This window comes from Pongo pygmaeus, chromosome 11 (assembly GCF_028885625.2).
Source record: "Pongo pygmaeus isolate AG05252 chromosome 11, NHGRI_mPonPyg2-v2.0_pri, whole genome shotgun sequence".
NCBI classification, from domain to species: Eukaryota; Metazoa; Chordata; class Mammalia; order Primates; family Hominidae; genus Pongo; species Pongo pygmaeus.
This window is the reverse complement of record NC_072384.2, coordinates 70966056-70987390: the sequence shown is the minus strand read 5'-3', so window position 1 is coordinate 70987390 and position 21335 is coordinate 70966056. Positions and strand designations below refer to the sequence as shown.

Here is a 21335-nt window from a genome sequence, read left to right as displayed (position 1 = left end):
AATTTCCCTCTTAGCACTGCTTTAGCTGCATCCCAGAAATTCTGGTACATTGTCTCTTTGTTCTCATTGGTTTTAAAGAAGTTTTTGATTTCTGCCTTAATTTCATTGTTTACCCAGGAGTCATTCCAGAGCAGGTTGTTCATTTTCCATGTAGTTGTGTGGTTTTGAGTGAGTTTTAAAATCTTGGGTTCTAATTTGATTGTAATGTGGTCTGAGAGACTGTTTGTTATTATTTCAGTTCTTTTGCATTTGCTGAGGAATGTTGTATTTCCAATTATGTGGTCTATTTTAGAGGAAGTGCCATATGGTACTGAGAAGAATATATAATCTATTGTCTTGGGGTGGAGAGTTCTGTAGATATCCATCAGGTCTGCTTAATCCAGAGCTGAGTTGAAGTCTTGAATATCCTTGTTAATTTTCTGTCTTGTTGATCTGTCCAATATTGACAGTGGGGTGTTAAAGTCTCCCACCACTATTGTGTGGCAGTTTAAGTCTCCTTGTAGGTCTCTAAGAACTTGTTTTATGAATCTGGGTGCTCCTGTATTGGGTTCATATATATTTAGGATAGTTAGCTTTTCTTTGTGAATTGATCCCTTTACCATTACGTAATACCCTTCTTTTTAAATTTTTTTTATTTTTATTTTTTTAGATGGAGTCTCACTCTGTCACCCAGGCTGGAGTGCAGTGGTGTGGTCTAGCTCACTGCAACCTCCACCTCCCGGGTTCAAGCAATTCTTCCGCCTCAGCTTCCCAAGTAGCTGGGACTACAGGTGCATGCCACCACACCCAGCTAATTTTTGTATTTTTAGTAGAGATGGGGTTTCACTATGTTGGCCAGGCTGGTCTTGAACTCCTGACCTCATGATCCACCCACCTCAGCCTCCCAAAGTGCTGGGATTACAGGTGTGAGCCACTGCACCCAGCCATGTAATGCCCTTCTTTGTCTTTTTTGATCTTTGTTGGTTTAAAGTCTGTCTTGTCAGAAACTAGAATTGCAACCCCTGCTTTTTTCTGCTGTCCATTTACTTGGTAAATTTTCCTCCATCCCTTTATTTTGAGCCTATGTATGTCTTTGCACATGAGTTGAGTCTCTTCAGTACAGCACACCAATGGGTCTTGACTCTATCCAGTTTGCCAGGCTGTGCCTTTTAATTGGGGCATTTAGCCAATTTACGTTTAAGGTTAATATTGTTATGTGTGAATTTGATCCTGTCGTCATGATGCTAGCTGGTTATTTTGAACACTAGTTGATCCACTTGTTGGTTGATGGGCATTTAGATTGGTTCCATGTTTTTGCAATTGCAAATTGTGCTGCTATAAACATGCATGTGCATGTGTTTTTTTGTTTTGTTTTGTTTTGTTTTTTTCCATATAATTACTTCTTTTCCTTTGGGAGATACCCAGTAATGGGATTGCTGGATCAAATGGTAGTTCTGCTTTTAGTTCTTTAAGGAATCTCCATACTGTTTTCCATAGTGATTGTACTAGTTTATGTTCCCACCAGCAGTGTAAAAGTGTTTCCTTTTCACTACGTACATGCCAATGTTTATTTTTCTTTTTTTATGGCCATTCATGCAGGAGTAAAGTGGTATCTCATTGTGGTTTTCATTTGCATTTCTCTGATAACTAGTGATATTGAGCATTTTTTTCATATGTTTGTTGGCTGTTTGTACATCTTCTTTTGAGAATTGCCTATTCATGTCCTTTGCTCGCTTTTTGACAGGATTGTTTGTTTTATTTCTTGCTGATTTGAGTTCCTTGTAGATTCTGGATATTAGTCCTTTGTCAGATACATAGTTTGAGAATATTTTCTCCCATTCTGTGGGTAGTCTGTTTACTCTGCTGATTATTTCTTTTGCTTTGCAGAAGCTTTTCAGTTTAACTAGGTCCCATTTATTTATTTTTGTTTTTGTTATATTTATTTTATTTTTTGTTGTTATATTTATTTTTGTTTTATTTTGTTTTGCTTTTGGGGTCTTAGTCATGAATTCTTTGCCTAAGCCAATGTCTAGAAGAGTTTTTCCGATGTTATCTTCTAGAATTTTTATGGTTTCAAGTCTTAGATTTAAATCTTTGATCCATCTTGGGTTGATTTTTGCTTAAGGTGAGAGATGAGGATCCAGTTTCATTCTTCTGTATGTGGCTTGTCAGTTATCCCAGCACCATTTATTGAATAGAGTATCCTTTCCCTGGTTCATGTTTTTGTATGTTTTGTTGAAGATTAGTTGGCTGTAAGTATTTGGCTTTATTTCTGAGTTCTATATTCTGTTCCATTGGTCTATATGCCTATTTTTATACCAGTACCATGCTGTTTTGGTAACTAAAGCCTGATAGTATAGTTTGAAGTTGGGTAATATGACACCTCCAGATTTACTCTTTTTGCTTAGTGTTGCTTTGGCTCTATGGGCTCTTTTTTGGTTCTATATAAATGTTAGGAATGTTTTTTCTATTTCTATGAAGAATGATGATGGTGTTTTGATGGAAATTACATTGAATCTATAGATTGCTTTTGGCAGTATGGTAATTTTTACAATACTGATTGTACCCATCCATGAGCATGGAATGTGTTTCCATTTGTTTGTGTCATCTGTGATTTCTTTCAGCAGTGTTTTGCAGTTTTCCTTGTAGAAATCTTTCACCTCCTTTGCTAAGTGTATTCCTAAGTATTTTATTTTATTTTTTGCAACCTTTATAAAAGGGATTGAGTTATTGAGTTGATTCTCAGCTTAGCTGTTGTTGGTGTATAGCAGTGCTCCTGATTTATGTACATTGATTTTGTATCCTGAAACTTTACTGAATTCATTTATCAGATCTAGGAGCTTCTTGGAAGAGTCTTTAGGATTTTTTAGGTATATGATCATATCATCGGTGAACAGTGATAGTTTGACTTCCTTTTTTCCAATTTGGATGCCCTTTATAATAAGTGTGAAGACAGTGAAGACTCAGGATAGGAAGAGATTCCCAAGATGAGGTTGGAAGAGCAGGTAGGATTTAACTTGAGCTTTGAAGGATAAAGAGTATTTAAATAGTGAAGATAATGTTTTACACAAGTGGTAGCATGAATAAAGATGTGAATTTGGGAATAAATACAAGAGATATATTCAACGCAAGCAAATAGACCAGCCCAGTTGGAAGAGATGACATTAACAATGTTGCAGTGAAATGCCCAGTTAGTTAAGAACTACAAAGTAAAATATTTCAGTAAAGGATCATTTGACAAAGCAAAAGACTCAGACCCTCATAAAGGCTACCAGTCTCCCCTGCTACAGAAAAATGCAGAAAATACATAATGTCTTGTCTTTGAAATGAAGCTTACAGGGCAAGAGAAGCAGGTCTCTGGAAAAGGTTGGGTGTCAGGGAGAATTTACCTGCAAAATAAAAGGAAAGAAGGAAGGATAAAGAACCTAGAATGCATTGTAGATTCATTTGTATTTTCCAATATTTTGTATAAACAGAATCATTTAATATGTTTTATCTTTTTGTCTGGCCTCTCTTACTCAGCATAATTATTTTGAGATTTATCTGTGTTGCTACCTGTATCAATAGTTTGTTCCTTTTTACTGTTGATAAAAGATTCATAATCAGAATAAATTTAAAACTCCCAAAATTCAATAATAAGAAAGCAAACAACACAGTAAAAATGAACAAAATTTTAAGATACTTCACCAAAGAAGATATACAGATGGTAAATAAGCACATGAAAAGATGCTGAATATCATTAGTCATTAGAAAAGTGCAAATGAAAGGCACAATAAAATACTACTACACACCTATTTGAATAGCTGAAATTAAAAGTACTGAGCTTACCAAGTGTTGATAAGGATGTAGAGGAACTAGAACTTTCATACACTGCTGGTGGGAATATAAAATGGTATAACCCTTTTGGAATACAACTTGGCAGTTTATTTGTTCGTTTCAGTTGTTTTTACTCACCACTATGCTAATGAGGAACTTGGCAGTTTCTTTAAAAGATAAACATATATCTCCGGTCCATGCCTCCAAGATGACAAAAAAAAGAAGGAACAACGGTCATGCCAAAAAGGGCCGCGGCCACGTGCAGCCTATTCGCTGCACTAACTGTGTCCAATGTGTGCCCAGGGACAAGGCCATTAAGAAATTCGTCATTCGAAACATAGTGGAGGCTGCAGCAGTCAGGGACATTTCTAAAGCGAGTGTCTTCAATGCCTATGTGCTTCCCAAGCTGTATGTGAAGCTACATTACTGTGTGAGTTGTGCAATTCACAGCAAAGTAGTCAGGAATTGATCTTGTGAAGCCCACAACGACCGAACACCCCCACCCCGATTTAGACCTGTGGGTGCTGCCCCACGTCCCCCACCAAAGCCCATGTAAGGAGCTGAGTTCTTAAAGACTGAAGACAGACTATTCTCTGGAGAAAAATAAAATGGAAATTGTATTTAAAAAAAAAAAGTTAAACATACATCTACTATTGATACACACAACATGGATGAATTTCAGAATAATTATGCTGAGTGAAAGAAGTTAGAAATAGAGTACTTTCTAACTTTCTTGTACTGTACTAGAAAGTGCAAACTAATCTATAGAGACAGAAGGCAAATCAGTGATTGCTAGTGGTGGAGGTGAGTGGGGAGAAGGGGAGGGGTAGGAGGGAGGAATTACAAAGGGGCACAAGGAAACTTGAAGGGAATGAACATGTTCATTTTCTTGATTATGGTGAAAATTTCACAAGTGTCTACCTATATTAAAACTTACCAAGTTGTACACTTTGAATACAGATTACTGTATGTCAGTTACACCTCATTAAAACCTTAAAAAAAGTTACTTCCATACACTGGAAAATAATGTAGCAGTTAATAAAAATGAGAGATCTATGTATACTGAAATCAAGAAATGGCAATGATATATCATTAAATGAAAAGAGCAAGCTGAAGAGAATTTTCTCCAGTATGACCTCATTTTTGTTAAGAAATTATTGTACCTGTGTTAGGATACAAAATCAATGTGCAAAAATCACGAGCATTTTATATGCCAATAACAGACAAACAGTCAAATCATGAGTAAACTCCCATTCACAATTGCTCCAAAGAGAATAAAATACCTAGGAATCCAACTTACAAGGGATGTGAAGGACCTCTAAATAAAAGAGGACACAAACAAATGGAAGAACATTCCATGCTCATGGATAGGAAGAATCAATAGCGTGAAAACGGCCATACTGCCCAAGGTAATTTATAGATTCAATGCCATCCCCATCAAGCTACCAATGACTTTCTTCACAGAATTGGAAAAAACTACTTTAAAGTTCATATGGAACCAAAAAAGAGCCCGCATTGCCAAGACAATCCTAAGCCAAAAGAAGAAAGCTGGAGGCATCACGCTGCCTGACTTCAAACTATACTACAAGGCTATAGTAACCAAAACAGCATGGTACTGGTACCAAAACAGAGATATAGACCAACGGAACAGAACAGAGCCCTCAGAAATAATACCACACATCTACAACCATCTGATCTTTGACAAACCCGACAAAAACAAGAAATGGGGAAAGGATTCCCTATTTAATAAATGGTGCTGGGAAAACTGGCTAGCCATATGTAGAAAGCTGACATTGGATCCCTTCCTTACACCTTATACAAAAATTAATTCAAGATGGATTAAAGACTTAAATGTTAGATCTAAAACCATAAAAACTCTAGAAGAATACCTAGGCAATACCATTCAGGACATAGGCATGGGCAAGGACTTCATGTCTAAAACACCAAAAGCAATGGCAACAAAAGCCAAAATTGACAAATGGGATCTAATTAAACTAAAGAGCTTCTGCACAGCAAAAGAAACTGCCGTCAGAGTGAACAGGCAGTCTACAGAATGGGAGAAAATTTTTGCAATCTACTCATCTGACAAACGGCTAATATCCAGAATCTACAAAGAACTTAAACAAATTTACAAGAAAAAAACAACCCCATCAAAAAGTGGGCGAAGGATATGAACAGACACTTCTCAAAAGAAGACATTTATGTAGCCAACAGACACATGAAAAAATGCTCATCATCACTGGCCATCAGAGAAATGCAAATCAAAACCACAATGAGATACCATCTCACACCAGTTAGAGTGGTGATCATTGAAAAGTCAGGAAACAACAGGTGCTGGAGAGGATGTGGAGAAATAGGAACATTTTTACACTGTTGGTGGGACTGTAAACTAGTTCAACCATTGTGGAAGTCAGTGTGGTGATTCCTCAGGGATCTAGAACTAGAAATACCATTTGACCCAGCCATCCCATTACTGGGTATATACTCAAAGGATTATAAATCATGCTGCTATAAAGACACATGCACATGTATGTTTATTGCAGCACTATTCACAATAGCAAAGACTTGGAACCAACCCAAATGTCCATCAATGATAGACCGGATGAAGAAAATGTGGCACATATACACCATGGAATACTATGCAGCCATAAAAAAGGATGAGTTCATGTCCTTTGTGGGGACATGAATGAAGCTGGAAACCATCATTCTCAGCAAACTATCGCAAGGACAAAAAACTAAACACCGCATGTTCTCACTCATAGGTGGGAATTGAACAATGAGAACATTTGGACACAGGAAGGGGAACATCACACACTGGGGCCTGTCGTGGGGTGGGGGGAGGGGGGAGGGATAGCATTAGGAGATGTACCTAATGTAAATGACGAGTTAATGGGTGCAGCACACCAACATGGCGCATGTATACATATGTAACAAACCTGCACGTTGTGCACATGTACCCTAGAACTTAAAGTATAATAATAAAAAAAAGAAATTATTGTACCTGTGTTACATGTATATACACCTTTGCTTTTATATATAGAGAGAAAATCTGAAAAGGTCCACATTATCCTGATAATGGTATTTACATCAGAGATGGGAATGGGGATGAGAGGGAGGGTAGAGATGTAACTATATTTTATATGGCTTGGTATTGAGTTTTAATTTAAAAAAAATGCCCCCTTCCTTATGTACCTATTTCCCATTTTGCTATCTACGTGATGACAAATTCTGTATTCTTTAATACAGATTCCAACTTCTCAAAATTTTGAGTTCTACCAAATCTTCCTCATCTTTGTGTCCTCAGTTCACAGGCCCAGTGCCTGATAGATATAGGTTCCCACTAAATATTTAATGAGGGACGTGGGTATTGGTTTCTTCAGCAGCTGTGACCTCCATCCCATTGTATGCAAAGTAGAAAGGCATTGGCTGTATGTTTGTGTTTTTTGTTAGTCACAGAAGTAAGAAACTCAGGCTGGTGTGGTGGCTCACTCATGCCTGTAATCCTAGCAGTATGGGAGGCCAGGCAGGAAGATCGCTTGATGCAGGAGTTGGAGACCAGCCTGGGCAACAAAGCAAGACCCGTCTCTACAAAAATAATAATAATAATAATAATAATTTAATTAAAAATTTTTAAAAATTAGCTGGGCACAGTTGTATGCACTTACAGTCCTAGCTACTCAGGAGGCTGAGGCTGAAGGATTGCTTGAACTCAGGAGTTTGAGGCTGTCAGAGGTTTTTCCAAAGGCTAAAAAGGTTTTTTTTAAAAAAAGACATGGGCGTGTTGGTGCGTGCCTGTAATCCCAGCTACTCAGGAGGCTGAGGCAGGAGAATCACTTGAACCTGGGAGGTGGAGGTTGCAGTGAACCGGGATGGTGCCACAGCACTCCAGCCTGGGTGATGGAGTGAGACTCTGTCTCAAAAAATAAATTAATAATGAAAAATGAAAACAAAACAAAAACTAATTTACTAATAACAGTAACCAACTGAAATATTCATTATAGCCAAAAAGAGAGGTAGGCATCCTGGAGTTACAAATATAAATTAGCCTCAATAGTAGAAAGGAAGATTTAATTGAAGTTACTTCAGTTATTAGCTGATATGCCTGTAACAGCTATATTTTATCTTGTCTGAGACTCACATTTTTTTACCTATTAGCATCTCTGAAATCACGACATTTTTTACAGTTTGTGCATCTTAAAATTGTAGTTGAAAATGTTTTTTCTTTATTACTGGTACAGAAAATAATAGCATATTGGATTTGATGAAATAGGATAATTATAATTTCAGAGTACTTAATCTTTTTCAAGTACTCAACTTGATTTATTTACAAAGTGTAATATGTCCACATGCCCAGTGCTCTAGTCAGGAACGGAACATTGCAGACCCCAGAAGCCCTTAGGTCCTGTCCACCTTAATTACCTCCTCCCAAGGGAAACCAAAGTCTTCAGAGTACTTAATTTGTATGCTAGTTATTTATTTATTTATTTATTTTTGAGACAGAGTCTCGCTCTGTCACCCAGGCTGGAGTGCAGTGGCCTGATCTCGGCTCACTGCAAGCTCTGCCTCCCAGATTCACGCCATTCTCCTGCCTCAGCCTCCCGAGTAGCTGGGACTACAGGCGCCCACCACCACGCCTGGCTAATTTTTTGTATTTTTAGTAGAGATGGGGTTTCACTGTGTTAGCCAGGATGGTCTCGATCTCCTGACCTCGTGATCCGCCCACCTCGGCCTCCCAAAGTGCTGGGATTATAGGCATGAGCCACTGCGCCCAGCCTGTATGCTGTTTTGAGAACTATTACTCTTACTAATACAAAAACCAAAGGAGAGAGAAAAAATTTAAATGATTTTCCACTGCCATACATCAGGGCTAACCTATAGAACATTTTTTATATTGTCAGAAAAGCATTGTTTGCTAATAATTGATAAATGAACAATGTACATAGATAGAAAGTTGATCCAGGAGGAAGTACATGTGAGCATACAGGAAAATATTTAACAGTTAAAAAAATACAAATGGAAACAATAAAGTAATTTTTTGGACCTATTAAATTAACACCAAAGAAAATAGAAAGAAAAGAAACTTAAGATTACACCTAGTCCAGGTAGCATTGTATATTAATATAATTTTGTTTGGTTGTCTGTTTAATTTTTAATTTATCTCTTCTGCCCTTTTTTCCCCTGTTCCTTTTTTCCTGCCTTCTTTTGGATACATTGAATAATTTTTTTTTTTTTGAGATGGAGTCTCGCTGTGTTGCCCAGGCTGGAGTGCAATGGCATGATCTCGGCTCACTGCAACCTCTGCCTCCCAGGTTCAAGCGATTCTCCTACCTCAGCCTTCTGAGTAGCTGGGCTTATAGGCATGCACCACCATGCCCAACTAATTTTTGTATTTTTAGTAGAGACAGGGTTTCACCATGTTGGTCAGACTGGTCTTGAACTCCTGACCTCATGATCCGCCCGCCATGGCCTCCCAAAATGCTGGGATTACAGGTGTGAGCCACCGTGACTAGCCTAATTGAATAATTTTTTGTATCCAATTTTTACTTCCTCTACTGGCATTTAGCCAAACATCTTTGCATTCTGTTTTAGGAATTATTTCAAGGCAATAGTTTCAAACATTTTGGTCTCAGGACCCCTTTACACTCTTAAATTACTAAGAACCCCGAAGATTTCTTATGGATATGGATTATGTCTATTGATATTTTCTGTATTAGAAATTAAAACTCAGACATGAAAACATTTATTAATTCCAAAACAATAATGAATCCATTACATATTAACATAAATTACATATTTTAGTGTAAATGTATATTCCCAAAAGTGTAATGCAAAGAGTGGCATTGCTCTAAATGTTTGCAAGTCTCTTTATAATCTCTGCCTTAATGGAAGAAATTGGATTCTCATATCCTCTTGCATTATATGAAGATAATTTGGTCTCTCACAGATATGTGCTTATAAAGGAGAGGAGTGGTTTTTTTGTTGTTGTTTTGAGACAGAGTCTCGCTCTCTCGCCCAGGCTGGAGTACAGTGGCGCGATCTCGGCTCACTGCAAGCCCCGCCTGCCGGGTTCATGCCATTCTCCTGCCTCGCTGGGACAACAGGTGACTGCCACCATGCCGGGCTAATTTTTTGTGTTTTTTAGTGGAGACGGGGTTTCACCGTGTTAGCCAGGATGGCCTCGATTTCCTGACCTTGTGATCCACCCACCTTAGCCTCCCAAAGTGCTGGGATTACAGGCGTGAGCCACCACATTTGGCCGAAGAGGAGTTTTTAATAGCCTTTATCAGATAATTGTGGATTTTTTTTTGATATTACACTAAATCTCAATAGTGGTAGTTTCTTAGTTGCAATATGGCACATGAAACCATATCACGGAACTTTTTATATTCTGCCATATATATATATATATATATTTTTTTTTTTTTTTTTAAGACCGGGTCTCACTATGTTACACAAGCTGGCTGTGAACTCCTGGGCTCAAGCCATTCTCCTGCCTCAGCCTCCCAAGTAGCTGGGACTACAAGACTGCTCCACAGGGCCTGGCTCTATATTCTGCCATATTATGATACACTGGTATACCTTGCACTTTGGCTAGATCCTTTACCTATGCATGATTTATAACATCATGCATGGATAATTTGGAAAATATTGGTTCCCTGTTTGATGTAGATCTTCTAAATGTTGACACATTTTATTATAAAATATTTTAAAATCACATTTGTTAATATCACCACCAGTCTCATCAGGAAAATCTGTATTGGGAAGCTATCAAACTCATGGTGGTAGACACAAACTTTCCAGAAGTCCAATTTTTGCTTGAAAGCACAAAATTTATTTTTGCAAACACATACCGTAATTTGTTTTTCTTAATGTGATAGGCTCATTTTGTTTACTTTTGAGAAACTATATGCCAAATACCCAAGTCTAAATAACTATAGCTTTATCGGTAGTTGCTCTTTCAAGTAAAAATAGCATTCCATGAAAAAAGCAGCTAGTTGAGCTCACAGTTCATATGAGTACTTTTCCTCAGTCAAGCCATCCATTGTACTTCAGTACAGAAGTGCATGCTTTCCATCTTGTCACATAGACTATTAAAAAGATTTGTACCCAAGGGTCAGTATTTCATAAAATTAATAGTTTTTACTGCTTCATCAGTCAGTGAAATTGAAAATATTTTAATTAATTTTTGTAAAAATTGTTATATTCTTTGCCGCTCACTGGATGGTGGCAGAGAATATGACAGTTAACACATTTTGGTGCCACTGCCTTCTTTCACTCCAAGGCAGTTGTAGTTTTACCCCTCATTGTTTTTATACCATCACTGCAAATGTCAACACAGTGAAAGAGCAAAACACAGTATTGTTATGAGAATAGTTTTGATTTAGTGGTCCACCTCAAAGGGTGGACGACAGTTTGAGAACCACAGCTCTAGAAATTACAATGTGCTTTGTCAACTTAGAATTTGTCTACTTAGAATTTGTCTACTTAGAATTAATGTTGTGCCACCTAACATAAAATTAAGAACCTTACAACAATATGTTTCTACTTGTCATCCCTCCAACATTTGTGATATTGTTGTCATATAGTTTACCTCTATGTATAAATGCTATAATCATTGTTTTTATTTTTGCTATACATAGTTAGTTGAGTTTTTTAAAAGAAATTTAAAGTTTTAAAAAAGATTATTTTATAATTACCCACATATTTACCACTTCTGGTCTCTTTTTTTCACTCTGTAGATCTGAGACTTCATGTGGTCCCCTTTTCCTTTAACCTGAAGATCTTTAACATTTCTTGTAGTGCAAATTCTGCTGGTAACAAATTCTCTCAAATTTTATCTGAGAATGTCTTTATTTTATAAATTTGAAAGATCTTTCTACTGCATGTGAAATTCAAGGTTGACACATCCCTCCCATCCCCCCACCCCGACATAAGATGTCCTTGCTTTATCTTCTGGCCTTCATTTTCATTGTTTCTGATGAGAAATCAGCTGTAGTTTGCATTTCTTTTCCCACTGTATATGGTAGCTACTTTTCAAATTTATCTTTATCTTTGATTTTTATCAGTTTTCTCTGTATTTATATTGCCTGGGGTTTGCTGTGTTTCCTGCCTGTATCTATTGAGTGTTTCTTTTTCTTCTTTCTTCTTTTTATCTTCAAATTTGGAAAAATTTTAGTCAGTATTTCTTTATTATTATTTTTAACTCATTTTCTCTCTCTTTTCTACTTCTGGGCTTTCAATTTATGTGTTTGTTAGACTAATTGGTATTATCCCACAGGTTACTGAGACTCACACTTTTTTTCAATCTTTGTGTCTCTGGTCTTCAATCTGAATAATTTCTACATCTGTCATTAAGTTTACTGACCCATTCTCTCCAGTGTCTGTCAGCTGTTAAACCTCCCAATTTTTCTTTTCTTTTTTTGAGACAGGGTCTCACTCTGTCACCCAGGCTGGAGTGGTGTGATTATTGGCTCACTGCAACCTCAACTTCCTGTACTCAAGTAATTCTTCTACCTCAGCCTCCCAAAGTGCTGGGATTACAGGTGTGAACTACCATGCCCACCTGAGCCTACTCAACTCTTTATTTCAGATAGTGTGTATGGGTGTGTTCTAGGATTTCCTTTTTAAAAAAAAAGTTTTCATTTTTTTCTGAGATTTCTTCCATCTGTGCATTCATTCTGTCCATCTTTTTCTTTAAATCTTTTAACATATTTTTCAATGCTGTTTTAAAGTCCTTGTGTACTAATTCCAATATTTGGTTTTCTCAAAGTCTATATTTATTGACTGACTTTTCTCTTGATTTGCATGTCTAATAGTTTTTGATTATATGGTGGACATTATGGATAATATCTTCTATGCAGTCTGGATTATGTTGCCTTCCTTTAAAGATGTCGAGTTTTTTCTAGCAAGTGGTTAAATTTCTACCAGCTCCTTCTTGGATCAGGTTTGATTTTAGGTGTTTTTAGGGTGGGACTATTTTGATAATATCCTGAGTCTAGTGTGGTTCTTCTTCCTATGGCATGGGATTTCTAGGGTCTTAACTAAATACTCAAGGTGCTCAGATAGATCTTTCCAGTGTGGCTTAGCCAGAACTCCAATGTCACCAAACACTGTACTACCTATCTTGTCAGTTCTCTTTTCTCCACCCTCATTCCTAGAATCCTCTCTCTTCTACTAGGCCCTGTGGTGACTCTGCCTGTAGATGAGCAGCTAGCACTAGCTGAAAACCTTAGGAGAACTCTTGTAGACTTCAGGGGCCCTCTTGTCTGTCCATCTCCCTCTTTAGTTATCCTGTTGCATAAACCCTCACCACCTCTGCAATTCTGAACTCTGATCTCTGCCTTCTCAACTCATGAAACTACCACTCAGTGAGACAGCCTCTCTGCACCACAGTCTAGAATGTGTCCCCAGACAGAACAGGTGGATGTGGGGACTCACCTTTTGTGGTTTTCTTCTCTTAAGGATCAGTCTTGCACTGTCTGAAGTGTAGTCCAGTGTTTAAAAGCAGTTACTTTATATATTTTATCCAGCTTTATAATTGTTTGTGGCAGGAGGGTAAGTCCATTGCCAGGTACTCTGTCATGGCCAAAATCGTAAGTCCTATACCAGAGTTTTAAGAGATAATTATGTTGAAGATTTTGTAGTATATAGAAAAATGTGTGTGTGTTTGTTTGTGTAACTATATAATAAATATGCCTTTGTGTTGGAGAAACCAGCCCCATACCACCTGGCGGGTACCCAGATTCCAGCGGAGACAAAGGAATTAGAAAGAGACAGAATAAGAGTTTAAAAGGTGGGTCCAGGGGACCAGAGCATCGGAGGCTTGCTCACGGCCCCGAGCTCTCAGCCTCCACCCAATTTATTGGTTTACAAGCTCTTTGTTCTTAGGGCAAATGGGAGGGGTAGGAAGGGATGAGGAAAAGGATTAATCAGTGAAGGAGAACTCCTGAGTCACTCAATAAGATGTATAGCAGTGGCGGTTTCTGTGAATTTCCTGGAGCAAAGTAGTCTCTATACTACTTAAGATCTTTAACTTATCGGGACTAAAATGGGTGGGAGTGGGTTTCAGGAGAAGCCAAGATGTTTGATTATACTCTACTGCTTCAAAGGAGTGTTATTTCCCCGAGCAACCTGTGGAATGCCGTGGAGTTGTTATGCTCTTGGGGCATAAAGACAGGAAGGCAATAAGGAGACTTTTCTCCTCAGAGGCCGCCCATGGCTCCCCATGGGTGTATCACACAGGGGAGACCAACTCATCTGGCACTCCAGAAACTCTCTTTCCCACACTTTGTTATAGAATTAAGAATTATTGAAATAGTTGTAGGCTGAAAGTAATAAACTCTATTTTTTCCTTTAACCTAAGAATATTTTCAATTCCCTAGTCATGTAATACATTTGTCAGATTTGTCAAATATCATTGACTTAGAGAACCAAAATTGTGTTCTATAGCGAGGCCATCACATACATAGTAAATGACAAAGACAGGAAAATAGTTTATATTGGGTACTTTGGTTTATATCTGATTATTAAAAGTTGTAACAGGAAGCAACACTACATTCAGCAGAAGTTTCTCTGGGTAAGATTATCAAAAACTTTAGTATCCAACTTAAATAATTGGGGGGTGTGTGTGTGTGTGTTTTAACTTTTCCAAATCAAACCAAATACACAATTATTTAGATTACTATTGCCATCAACTAAAAGCTAAATCAAGGAAACATTATTCAATTGTACTATAGATATGGAAGGAATAAGAAATATATATAAACTATGTATATAAACAAATTATAGGGCATGTAAAAATTTGTTTTACTCAAAAATCTTCTATTTTTGAGGTTTTTTTCTCAAATTCAAATTTTCATGAAAAGTATATTTTGTACTTTCTGCCCAAGTTTCTTTTTTATGTCTATCGTTTTTTAAGAAAACATAACTTCCTTCTTATTATAAGGGTTGATGGCTTTTTCCTCAAGAAGGGTAAAGTTTTAAAGACAATTGTTGTATGTCTTAAACATAGAGTACAGATTTTACATATAGTTTTTTAAAAATTATCTCTAGTTGAAGCTGCTTTACAATATTAAGGAAATTTAAGGTAGTTTGTTCTTACTCCTATTCAAACATAATTGGTTTTAGTTCACCACTTAGAATCTTCACCCTGTGTGTATATAATTTTAAACAGTTGTAATTATAATACATATATAATTCGGCCGGGCCCGTGGCGGCTCACGCCTGTAATCCTAGCACTTTGGGAGGCTGAGGCGGGCAAATCACCTGAGGTCAGGAGTTCGAGACCAGCCTGGCCAACATGGTGAAACCCCATCTCTACTAAAAATAAAAAAATTAGCCGGGTGTGGTGGCACACGCCTATAATCCCAGCTACTCGGGAGGCTGAGGCAGAATTGCTTGAACACGGGAGCTGGAGGTTGCAGTGAGCCAAGATTGTGCCACTGCACTCCAGGCTGGGCAACACAGCAAGACTCCATCTCAAAAAAAAAAAAAAGAGAGAGATATATGTAAAATTTGGGGATCTGCTTTTTTAACCTCATGTTATTTTATAAATACTTTTCCATATTGTCATATAATAGTCATATTTATTATCTTAATGTCTGCATAATATTCCTTTGATTTACTATAATTTTTTCATGCCCCTATCACTGAAGTTGTTTCTAATTTTTTGCTATTAATATTATGTTTAGTGTTCCAGTGAATATCTTCATACAAATATTTCCCTGTACAGAATTTCTTAGTTCTTTCGAGTTACTTCATTTCAGTAAGTTCCCAGAAGTATAATTTATTGGCCAAACCCTATAAACCACTTTTTTCCTTTGGTTTTTGTTGCTGTTAAATACTTGATTATTTCCAGTTTGTTTATTATTTGTTTCTATGCTTAAATTCTATTGTAGTTGTGTTTATTACTAATAAAAAGTTGTATGATTCTTATTGCCAGCTGTTGGGTTTTGGGATACATGAATCCAGTTCTTCCAAAATAAAGAACTGCCATAAAGCAGCAGGGCTGGAGGAAGTCCCCATAAATACAGTAGGAACATTTTATAGGTTTCTGTGGGGATTCTGTAACTGTGGTGTTAAAAAAAAAATCTGTTCTGCAGGAACTTAGGATATACTATTCCCCTCACTTAGCAGTTAAGAAAATGAAGTAACATAAACAACAGTGTAAGGAAGTTACAGTTAAGAAATAACTAAATCTATTAAATAAGAAATAGCAAGTTAAACTAAAAGCTTAAATGCTTAAAGCAGAAGACCACATATACTCTTATTGTCTCACAGCTTGATTCTTCCCAGAGAAATAGATTGTTCTATTTTCTTTCCTATATGTGGTAGAAATTTGTAGATGAAAAACTCATCCCTAGCCTTAGAAATACTGTTTTTTCAATAAATAACTTGTTGCCTTTAATTTCACAACTGTCCTGTAATTGTATTCAATATAGTATATTTCATATATACAGAATTTAAAGTATAGTTGCCAGCCCCAATTTATATGTGATTGCTCATATATGTTAAAGTAAGTCAAAGTAAGTCAAAACAAAAACTATTCTAACCTCATTTTTTAAAGCAAGAGACAAAGCTGTTTATGATTATTTGGCTTGTACATGATTGGGTTTTATTTAAATACTGGTGGTTAAACTTTTATCTATGAAACTCTGAAAACATTCTCATTCACTTTTCATGGAGACTGCAGCATACCAATTTTTATTTATTTATTTATTTTTAAGGAAAACAGTTTCACACCTTCAATGGTGTATTTATAGCCAGGTCACTGGAATATACCCTCTCATATCTGATTGTATAAGCGTTACTTAAAATAGTACCGTGCTTATCATCATTCCACCCCATGTAACTCCATATTCTCTCATTGTTACCCTCACTTTCCTAGATACTCAGTTTTAAGACCTTGGAATTATTCATGACTCTTACACTTCTTCTCCAATATCTAGTTAATCTCTAGGTCTTAATTTCAGTGTTTTCAGTGTCTCCCTCTCCCCCTTTCCTTCCTGTTCTCCATTCTACCACTTTAGTCGTGGGACTCATTACTCTTAGACCATTCCAACAGTCTAATTGGTCGCTTTTCCTCCAGTCCTTCCCCACTTCATTGTGTCTCGCATACTACTTAACTGTTCAGCCCCACATTTAAGATCCTCTGAAATCTGACCATTACCCAGCTCCCAACTTCATCTGCAGTAGTCCAAGAAAACCAGTCAAAATGGAGTTTTTTAACTGTTCCCTGTATGCACTGTCTGTATTGTCAACTTCTGAGTGACATGAATTTGCTCCACCACTTTTCCTCTTAACCTGAGCCCAAACCTACCTTCTCTTAAGCCTTCCTATTTGCCCCAGCTGCATTAATTGGCTGCACTCCCCTTCATCAGGTGCTAGCCATGCGTGCTTCACTGTATTATCATTTACTTATTGTTTACCTGCCTGCACTAGGAGAATATAAACCCAAGATGGACAAACGTTACATCTTAAATTTCTCTGTGTCCCTCACTGCCATGGTAGAAAATAATAGACTAATAGTTGAGAAGATGGACTTTTAAGTGACACAAACCTAGGTGAATTCTGGTTCTGCCACTTCCTGGCTATATGACCTTGAATAAGTTATTAAATTTCTGTTAGCCACTGTGCAAAGTGGGCATGATTATAACCCTATCAAAGGGTTTTTGAAAGGATTAAATAAGACATATGTATGTAATGTGCTTATTACAGTACCTGATATGTAATAAATAAATGATGGCTGTTATTATAATTATAATTATGATCATCCTAACTGCTCAATGTTTGTCGGTCACAGCATGATGCACTTCCAAGAATTGTATAATTTGTCCCTTCTCATCAGTCAGGTGACTACATATATCATACGATAATAGTGTTAGGGGTTTTTCTTTTAGGCTACATGCAACTTGAATATGGGGTGTGTAATTTTTTATTGTTTAGCGATAAAAAATTATTCCTGGTTTATTCCAGGAAATTGCTTTACTTACAGTCTAACCTTTTGCAAAAAAAAAAAAATGCAAACTTTGTGAAAACAAAACTTAAAAAAAAGTACCTTTCTTGCATACAATTGTTGCTTCTATTCCAAGAAAGACATTTTTTTGCAGCAGAAAATAGTATCTTCTCATACAGGGAGAGTAGATTCTGAAACTAAGAATACTTATAGAAAGTGCCAGAACTTAGAAAGGTGATCTTTTCACATGCTATATCAAGTACTCTGTCACTTAAATGCAAATGAATCCTTTTACAGAAATTAAAGTAGCTAATAAGAAAAATAAATCTTAAGTTACTTTAAAAATTGCAGGCTAAGTACAAAACATTTTAAAACTTTCATCTCTTTGACAGCAAAGTCTTAGAATACAAGTGTTGTTAAGAGGAGCATTTAAAAACTACTGAAGAATGTTCTGTTCATAAATTAACAAAAAGACAAATAAATTTAGCCTTAGAGTAAAAACCGGCAAACCATACCAGCACCCAAATAGTCATACACCAGGGTGTTCTGAGGACATTACTTTAGCAGCCATTTCCCAGAGGTAGCTGGAGCTTGCAGCACAACCAGATTTAAACAGAAGAATCGTAGGAGTTCCAGGGTTGTACCAGCGCCATCAGTAGGAACATCTGACACAAAATGTATTCATTCCATGTGGAATTAGTCTGTATCATATGTCTTCAGCTAATCTAGAATGAAAGATGTGGTTCCTTGTCACCTTTTTTCTGCCTTCTTCAATGACAAAGCATATTTTACAATCTTTCTATTTTTTTTAATAGGGATCACATGCAGTGGTCTAAGGAAGAAGAAGAAGCAGCCAGAAAAAAAGTAAAGGAAAACTCAGCTGTGCGAGTCCTTCTGGAAGAGCAAGGTAGCCAACTGCGTGCTGTAGCTCCTAGAGCCAGAGCTTTAGTCACTTTTCCTCCTCCTCATGTCATTGCTTCTGAGAGTTCTTAGCCTCTCCTGATGCCAGTCCACTTGTTCCATTTGGTAGAATTCCCAGTTTTTCCAGTGTAGTGGGACCAAAGTTAATGAAATTTGTATTCACCCTATAATTGGGTCTTTGAGTAGTCATATTATTGCTTTTTCTGGGAGATACACACATGGGTGGCATTTCAAACAAAATATGAAAACATAATTTTAAACTTTTCCACTTGCTATGCTGCTATTACTATGCTATTATGCATTTCACTTCCTAGGAACTTTGAACAAATTTATAAACTTTAAGCAAAGAAGATAAAGTCACATCAAAATGGTGCTGAAGTTTTAGGATAAATATAGTTTCAGTAAGGATTGAAGGCAGTTTTCTTGAAGGCCTTTATATTTGAGTTTAATTTAAGTAAAGCCTTGCCAACCTTCATAAATAGCTTTTTAAAAATTGGCCTATGCTACCATCCAAAAAACTCAGTAGCCGGTGCGGTGGCTCACACCTATAATCCCAGCACTTTGGGTGGCCGAGGTGGGCAGATCACGAGGTCAAGAGATCGAGAAAACCTGTCTCTACTAAAAATAACAAAAATTAGCTGGGCGTGGTGGCGCATGCCTGTAGTCCCAGCTGCTCGGGAGGCTGAGGCAGGAGAATCGCTTGAACTTGGGAGGCAGAGGTTGCAGTGAGCTGAGATCACACCACTGTACCCCAGCCTGGCGACAGAGCGAGACTCCGTTTAAAAAAAAAAAAAACGGAAATGTTGAGTCCATGTTATGGCTGCTGTGAATAGAGCTGCAGTAGACATGGGAGTGCAGTTATCTTTTTGATATATTGATGTCCTTTCTTTTGGATAAATACCCAGTAGTGGCATTGCTGGATGATATGGTAGTTCTATTTTTACTTCTTTGAGGAAATTCCACACTGTTTTCCATAGTGGTCATACTAATTTACATTCCCACCAACAATGTATGAAGGTTCTCCTTTTTCCACATCCTCACCGGCATGCATTCATTATTCCCTGTCTTTCTCATATACGCCATGTTAGGTGAGGTGAGATTATATCTCATTGTGGTTTTGATTTGCATTTCTCTGATGATTAGTGATATTGAGCATTTTTTCATATAGCTGTTGGCCATTTGTATGTCTTCTTTTGAGAAATACCTATTCAGATCTTTTGCCATTTTCTTTTTTTTGAGACGGGGTCTTGTTGCCCAGTCTGGAGTACAGTGATGAGATCATGGCTCACTGCAGCTTAATCTGACTGGGTTCAGGTGATCCTACCACCTCAGCCGAGGTTGGTCTGAAACTCCTCATCCTCCCAAAGTGCTGGTATTACAGGAGTGAGCCACTGCCCCAACCTTGCCCATTTTTTAATCTGCTTTTTTTTCTTTTTTGCTATTGAGTTGTTTGAGCTCCTTAATATATTCTGGTTATTAATCCCTTGTCAAATGAGTAGTTTGCAAATATATTCTTCCATTCTGTGGGTTGTCTCTTCACTTTGTTGATTGTTTCTTTGCTGTACAGGTGCTTGTTAGCATGATATAATCCCATTTTCTATTTTTGCTTTGGTTGCTTGTGCTTTTGAAATCTTTTGACAAATGACAAAATAGAAAAATAAAAATGCTCCAATGTCCTGGAGCATTTCCCCTAATGTTTTCTTCTAGTAATTTCATAGTTATAGGTCATAGATTTAAGTCTTTAGTCCGTTTTGATTTGATTTTTGTATATAGTAAATAAGAATCTAGTTTCATTCTTCTGCTTACAGTTTTCCAGTTTTCCCAGCACCATTTATTGAAGAGACTGTCCTTTCCCCATCGTATGTACTTGACACCTTTGTCAAAAATGAGTTGGTTGTAAATGCATGGATTTATATTTGGGTTCTCTATTCTCTTCCATCAGTCAATGTGTCTGTTTTTATGCCAGTACCATGCCAATTTGGTTACTGTAGCCTTGTAATATGTTTTGAAGTCAGGTAGTATGATGCCTCCAACTTTGTTCTTTTTTTTTGAGACGGAGTTTTGCTCTGTTGCCCAGGCTGGAGTGCAATGGCACGATCTCAGCTCACTGCAACTTCTGCCTCCCAGGCTCAAGCAATTCTCCTGTCTCAGCCTCCTGATTAGCTGGGATTACAGGTGCCCACCACCACACCCAGCTAATGTTTGTATTTTTAGTAGAGATAGGGTTTTGCCATGTTGGCCAAGCTGGTCTTGAACTCCTGACCTCAGGTCACCCATCTCTGCCTCCCAAAGTGCTAGGATTACAGGTGTGAGCCACCGCACCTGGCCTCAGCTTTGTTCATTTTGCTCAGGATTGCTTTGGCTATTCTGGATCTTTTGGTGTTCTATAAAAATTTTAGGGGCCAGGCACAAGTGGCTCACACTTGTAATCCCAGCATGTTGGGAAACCTATACTGGAGCATTGCTTGAGCCCAGAAGTTCAAGACCAACTTGGGCAATATGGCTAAAACCTGTCTCTACAAAAAATACAAAAATTAATCAAGTGTTGTGGTCATGCACCTGTAGTCCCAGCTACTCAGGGGGCTGCGGCTGGAGGATCATTTGAACCCGGGAGTTTGAGGCTGCAGTAAGGTGTAATTGTGCCACTGCACTCACTTGACACAGC

At 37.4% G+C, this 21335-nt stretch overlaps 1 protein-coding gene and 1 pseudogene across 9 annotated transcripts in view; both read left to right on the top strand.

Annotated features, from left to right (window-relative positions):
- METTL8 (methyltransferase 8, tRNA N3-cytidine) overlaps positions 1-21335 on the top strand; it is a 112285-nt gene that overhangs the window by 55577 nt on the left and 35373 nt on the right. For all 9 annotated transcript variants that reach the window (XR_008500942.2, XM_063648315.1, XM_054477015.2 and 6 more), the window contains one exon: positions 18565-18656. Coding sequence is in view for 8 of the 9 variants with exons in the window: in XM_063648315.1 (XP_063504385.1) it covers positions 18565-18656 (92 nt within the window). In the remaining variant the exon portion in view is untranslated. The remainder of the gene's footprint in view (positions 1-18564; positions 18657-21335) is intronic.
- Positions 4004-4408, top strand: LOC129031129 (small ribosomal subunit protein eS26-like; annotated as a pseudogene).